At 37.9% G+C, this 6,103-nt stretch overlaps 1 protein-coding gene across 1 annotated transcript in view; it reads right to left on the bottom strand.

The window, feature by feature from the left end:
• ccn5 (cellular communication network factor 5) overlaps positions 1-5,987 on the bottom strand; it is an 11,346-nt gene extending 5,359 nt beyond the window's left edge. The window contains exons 1-4 of the mRNA XM_015052396.1: positions 5,768-5,987; positions 4,569-4,785; positions 3,057-3,305; positions 106-347 (exon numbers count right to left, since the gene is read on the bottom strand). Of these exons, the coding sequence (XP_014907882.1) occupies positions 106-347; positions 3,057-3,305; positions 4,569-4,785; positions 5,768-5,827 (768 nt within the window). The 5' untranslated portion in view covers positions 5,828-5,987. The remainder of the gene's footprint in view (positions 1-105; positions 348-3,056; positions 3,306-4,568; positions 4,786-5,767) is intronic.
• Between the last annotated feature and the right edge of the window lie 116 nt (positions 5,988-6,103).

Genomic DNA, 6,103 nt, shown 5'->3' with positions numbered 1-6,103 from the left:
TTTTTTTTTTTTTTTTTTTTTTTTTTTTTAGCAAGCACACTTCCTATTGCTAATTGATCAGAAACATTTGAAACATTTTGATAATGTAGAGTTGTCTGAGCTTACCCTGGGTTTCCTTAGCGCAGGCTGAACGGCCCCGCAGGGCCGCACTTTGCACAGTCGGGTCTCCATTTGCAGCTTGCAGGCAGGATTTTGGTTTGAGACCCGAGTGGAGATGCCGGCCCCGCAGCTCTGGGAGCAGGCGCTCCACTGGGTGGCCTGCTCCACGCAGCTGGAGGCTGGCTGGACCAGCTGTTTCAGGACAGGAGCTCCTGGCATCGTTGACCCCGACCTGCCTGGATTCATGGCTGGAAGAGAATCAGAAACAAACAGTGAGTTGGAGAAATCTGCAGCATGAAGGGTTTGGTCAGCGTGGCACCAAGATAATAAACTTTGAGATAAATAGTAAGATATTAGAATAAGAGTCTCATATAGACTCAAAGTTTCTTAAAAATGTAAAGTTGGGATGTTTTCACAGTGGCGACCCCATGGGAGGGGAGATGGGGGACCGTGCCCCCCACAGAGAATTATGATGATGTAAAAAAAAAAGAGGCATACAGTCTTCTTCTTCAATAAAGACATACATGTAAAATCCAATAAATAAATAAACAAAAAATATATAGAAATCTATATTTTTTAATATCTAAAATATATGTATAATAATTGTATGTATTATATATCTATTCTTAAAAATACCACATATATAATATATACAAAATTATATATGTAATATTTTATATATATTTTATATATTAGACAGACAGACAGAATCCCAAGAAATATACATACATTTATTTTTGATTAGATAAATTAATGCTCTTGTATGAATTGTTCTAACACAATACTTCCAGTTTTAGTTTTTTTTTAAATGATACTAACTTTTTGACATGTACCTGTACGAACCTCCCTCCACTCCAAGCCACCCAGGAGAAAAGCAGCTGCAGGAAATATTCCAGGATATAATGTAATGCTTCATAAGAACGCAGCTGTGGATGTTTTTGTGAAAGTAGGAAACTTTGACTGGTGGAGAAACATTTTCAAACCAAAACCATGTGTCTCATAGATGGACCCTGAGAGTTTCACTTTGGTCAGACTTTGTGATTTAATGCAGAAATTAACTGGTGAAAGTGATGATTTAAACATGATTTGTCTGTTTGTCTTCATTCATTCTTCTAAGTTTAAAGAACCACATTTTAACAGCTCTCAATGTTTTTCATTCTTGTACTATAAAAAACTACATTATTTTTCAAAACTGACTCAAAATCATGTTTTTCAAGCACAACAATAACAAAATGTTCTTTTGCTGTTCCCATAATGAAGTGTTGCTCAGACAGAGCTGGATGACTGGCTTCTTTTTCCCAACACCAGCCTCGTGCACAAACACTCACTCCCCTTTTTTTAACAGAGTAACGTAATCTTCACGTGTTTAAACCTTCCCCAGCTGCGGTTTCTGTTATGAAACGAGGAAACATGGTGACTGACAAAATGAAATGTTTTGAACCCCCCAAAAAGAGGAAAAATGTGTTTTATATTTGGCCTTTTGGAATTTTCCTCTGGCCGGACACACCCTGGTTTAAAGTGAAAACGCTCCAGTAAAAACTTCCAGACATCGACAGAGCTCATAAAGCAGATTGAACGATTATTTTACACATTTGCTAACTGATCGACAGAAATGAAGCCACATGAACCCAAACACTGGAAACTATACTGTCAGTTTCCAGAATAAAAGCTTTGTGATTTTAGAAACGGCTATTAAACACAGAACCGCAGCCAGCAGATGGCTTATGTTAGCTTAAAGTCTGGAACACAAAATCCTCCCAGCTGGACAACTAAAGCTCATTAATTAACACATTTCAAGTGTTTAATCTTACTAAGTGTCAAAATCTGTTCTTTGTCAACATATACAGCTTTCCTGTTTCTCTCTCCACATCTTAAAATAGTCTAAACAGATGCTAATCACAGCAGGAAGCATATTCTGTCAAGTTGAAACCTTGAGCATTAATGTATTTTATTATGTGATAGACAAAAATAAAATTGTGCATAATTGTGAAAGTATAAAGTGTGGCTTGGACTTGTATTCACCGTCTGAGTTTTTGGTACAATTACAGTTTTATCTCTACCAGGTTTACACCCAGTCCCACGTCATAATCCTACCACCACCATGTTTTATCATGGAGAGAGTTTTTTATGGTTATGTAAAATGTTTTCTCCGTTAGATGGATGACTGTGCACTCTTTCCATTTTCAGAAGGAGGATTGAAAACCACAACATGAAATGTTTTAAACATTACAGTCAGGACTGGATGCTGCTTCCTGCTGCCTTTTCAAAAAGCTTTTTGTTTTGTTTCACAGATCATTTTGTTGGATTTTTTTCTGCTTTTAGTCATGTTCTATTTAGCAATGTTAGAAAAAAAGATAAAAAGAAAGAATAAAAAGGATGATTTAATGACTTGAAGAAAGGAAAAAGACAAAGAAAGAATTACAAAGAAAGAAAGAAAGAAAGAAAGAAAGAAAGAAAGAAAGAAAGAAAGAAAGAAAGAAACTAGTTCAGACAGAAAGGAAGAAAGAAGAAAAAAGAAACAAAAACAGAAATAAGGACAAAAAGAAACAGAAAGAACGAAAGACATACAGAAGGAGAAAAAGGAAACATTTTAGCTTTTCTACATCTTTCATTTCTTTTTCTTCATTATTTTTTTTCATTAATTCTTTTTATAACAAACATCTGAAGCCTTTTTACTAATAAACTGACTGGATTTCATTTATGGCGATCAGAGTAAATGGAGCAAAACTTATTTTATTTCATTTCCTCGTCTCCTGACATTTACACGCCCTTTTGTGTCAGTGAAACACATAAAATCCCAAAAAACTCAATTAAATGTTTTTTCTTTAAATAAGGGGAAATTGAATAATTCTGCAACCTCTTTCAATTTCCAGAATGGTTTGTTTTCAGTTTATTATAAATGTTCTTCTGAATTGGATCCAATGTGTGTTCATCCATCCCATCCAGGTGTCTCTTACCTGTAATGGCATCTTGAATCACGGTGTTTTCCAGGTTTTCACACACCCATTCCCTGCAGCACTTCCCTGGTAAACGGATGAACTGCGGGCTGGGGCAGTCCGGAGTGGGAAGACGGCCGGTCAGCGGACAGGCCGGCACGCAGGTCACCCCTCCGCCTCTGCAGTGGCAGAAAGAGTCGCAGGACGGCTGGAACGACTGGCCATTGAGGTACGTGATGCCGTTCACCGTGCAGCTCAGATCCTCATTATCTGCAGAAAAAATATCAGGAAAGGGGACCTATTATCAAAATTCACATTTAGCATGATTTTGTACTTAAATTTGGATCTCAACTGCTACCAAAAACAGCCAAGGTGCTTAAAAATCACCCAACTGTTTTATTGGCACTAAGTTCTAGGTAGCTGTGCCAAAAGCAGCTACCTGTCTATGTGATGTACAATGGCTGCTGGAAGAGACAAGTCTTCTGCATTTTTGTTGTGCAGAAGGCTCCACTTCTACTTTTCAAAGATGTACGGTTTAAATTTTTACAGCCATACGTATCAACATCTGATGAAATTATGCTTTGCATGGCTTGGTTGATTTGCTTCAAACCAGTAAATGGAAACATGACTAATTCACATATTATTTTTTGCAACATCTTTAAAAAGTTGCCCAAAATTTGCATCACAATTGCCTGGAAACATGACCAGCAATAATCAGGCCCTTTGTCTTTCACCTGTAGCTGCATTTACTATAAAGTTGAGCAAATTGTTTGACAAAAATACAAAACAAAACAAAACAAACAAGCCAACTCCCCTACCCCGACACACATTTTAAAAAAAATAAAATGTAGGTTTTGCGCTAGAATGATGTGCAATGTTAGTTTATTTTGCAAAACTGCAATAGAAAGATATATATTTTTAATGGGAATAACAACCTGATGTTACTACTGTCAGAAATGACAAAGATGGCAGGAAGTGATAGGAGGATGATGGTGTAGCATATTTTTTAATGACTTATCTAGTGAACACACATACATGTGTGATTTTGATTGCGTTTAACTGTGTTTTTTCAACATTAGCGAAATATCAACAGAGTTTTGCACCAGTGATGTAATCAGCAACCCTTACTACTGACGGAGAAGACGAAGAAGATGACAGGAAGTGGTGAGAGGATAATAGTACAATATTTTTAATGACTTATAGTTAACAAACCTCTTCATGTGTGATCCTAATTGTGTTCCTTATTTAACTGAAATACCAAAATAGTTGCAAAACTGTGTTTTCCGACATTGGTAGACTAACATCAACATTTTGCTAAAGGAAACGCAGCTAGTCCATCAAAGGACAGTCATCAAACAAAAAGTGCCAACAGGAGCAATGGAAATAGAAATAAAAACATTTAGTCTTCCTGGAATATCACTGCCACCCCTCGCTGTTTCCTCCCTGCTCCACAGACTCTAAACATTCACTGTCTGTGTTGCTCATTCATGTGGATTTGCTCTGTCATTCCTCCCAAGTGTGTCTTTCACTCACCGACACACTCTCCAGGGCCTCCGGGGAAGCTGGCGCTGAAGTCACACTGCAGTCCTTTCTGCCTGTCGCAGGGCAGCATCTCTGAGCACGGCTCGCCTCGCTGCCGAGCGCACACCTGGCAGCACCTGCAGCCGTCCGGCACCAGAGGGACCCCTGCAGCGCACTGAGGCACAGAGGCAGGGCAAAGGCAGGGCCTGTTGCACAGCTGGCACAGAACCTGAAAGAAAAACACGAGAAATGGTGAGGAGGTCCGAGAATGAAACATGCAAAGGATGAAAACAGACAGAAAGCTGCTCCAAAGGAAAAAATATGGAAATATTCAGGGGCTGGATCACAGTTGGAGCAAACATTTAAGGGTTCTACGACGTTGTGTTAAAGCAATTTTGTGTAAAGAAAAAAATTGAGTAAATTTTTACCACAAAAAACCTAACCCTAACCCAAAATTTTAGATTCAAATAGATTTTTTTTTCTGAGCTGTGTAGTGGAATATTTGCGAGAACAAAAGTCAGAAATGTTTAGATTAATCTTAGAAAATTTCCCAAAACATTCATTTCAACAATTTAATCTGAACAAATATTTTTTTTACCATTTGATTTTTTATCTACATGATAAATTCACTCAAATCAGGTTTAAATGTTTCTGTTTTTGAAATCTTTACTAAGATTTGTGGATGATGTCGTCAAACAGCTGATGAAAAAATAATGGGGACATTTTTAAAGATTCAAGTTTACTGAAAAATGTTTTTGTTTTCAATTCAAAAAATAGGAATTGATACCAGGCTGCATGTTTAACAGGCAGATATTTCGTGTTTTTTATTTACCTCATAATAAACTAAAAGCATTTACAATGTTTCCATGCTAATTATCTGCTAAAAGTTTAAATTTAAAGTTAGGGTGTTGTTGATTTTGTTTGAAAATCAAATGCTCATCCATGATAAAAAATAATCAGTAGATATATGAATTCTAAATTAATTTTTAATCATATTTAGACTCAATTTGAGTGAAATACTGACCGGACTCTTAAAATAAACATGAATCAAATTAATAAATGAATCAAATCTCCACCTCAGTTATTTTCCTGCATTTTCAGGCTTATAATTAAGACAAAAATCACAGAAATTTGACCTTATTGTTTTAATTCTGACCCTTTTTCCACTTCCTGACAGTTGATTTTAAGTTACAAGTGTGAGCAGGCCTCACCTGTGTGGCCACACAGAGCAGCACAGCCAGAGTAATCACACAGCGATCCAGTCGGTCCATCGTGGTTCTGGTGCCGCTAGGTGTTTCCTGCTGTGTGATGGATGGGAGTCGTTCGCTAAGAGCTCGTTCTCATGCCTGCTGACATTTATAAAGTCTGGCCTCTGATGTCACTGCTGTGTAAAGAGCCTCTAGTCCGGCACCAGAAATGTTTCACATTCCTCCTCCCTGCTGCCCATTTCCACCTCCACCTCCACACACACACACACACACACACACACACACACACACACTCACACACGCACACACACACCCCCACCCACACACCCCCACCCACCC

Source organism: Poecilia latipinna, unplaced genomic scaffold (genome assembly GCF_001443285.1).
Source record: "Poecilia latipinna isolate Pla-1442-1.1 unplaced genomic scaffold, P_latipinna-1.0 Scaffold1108, whole genome shotgun sequence".
Lineage (NCBI taxonomy): Eukaryota > Metazoa > Chordata > Actinopteri > Cyprinodontiformes > Poeciliidae > Poecilia > Poecilia latipinna.
Note: the sequence above shows the minus strand (reverse complement) of the source record. Positions and strands in the feature narration are given on the sequence as shown.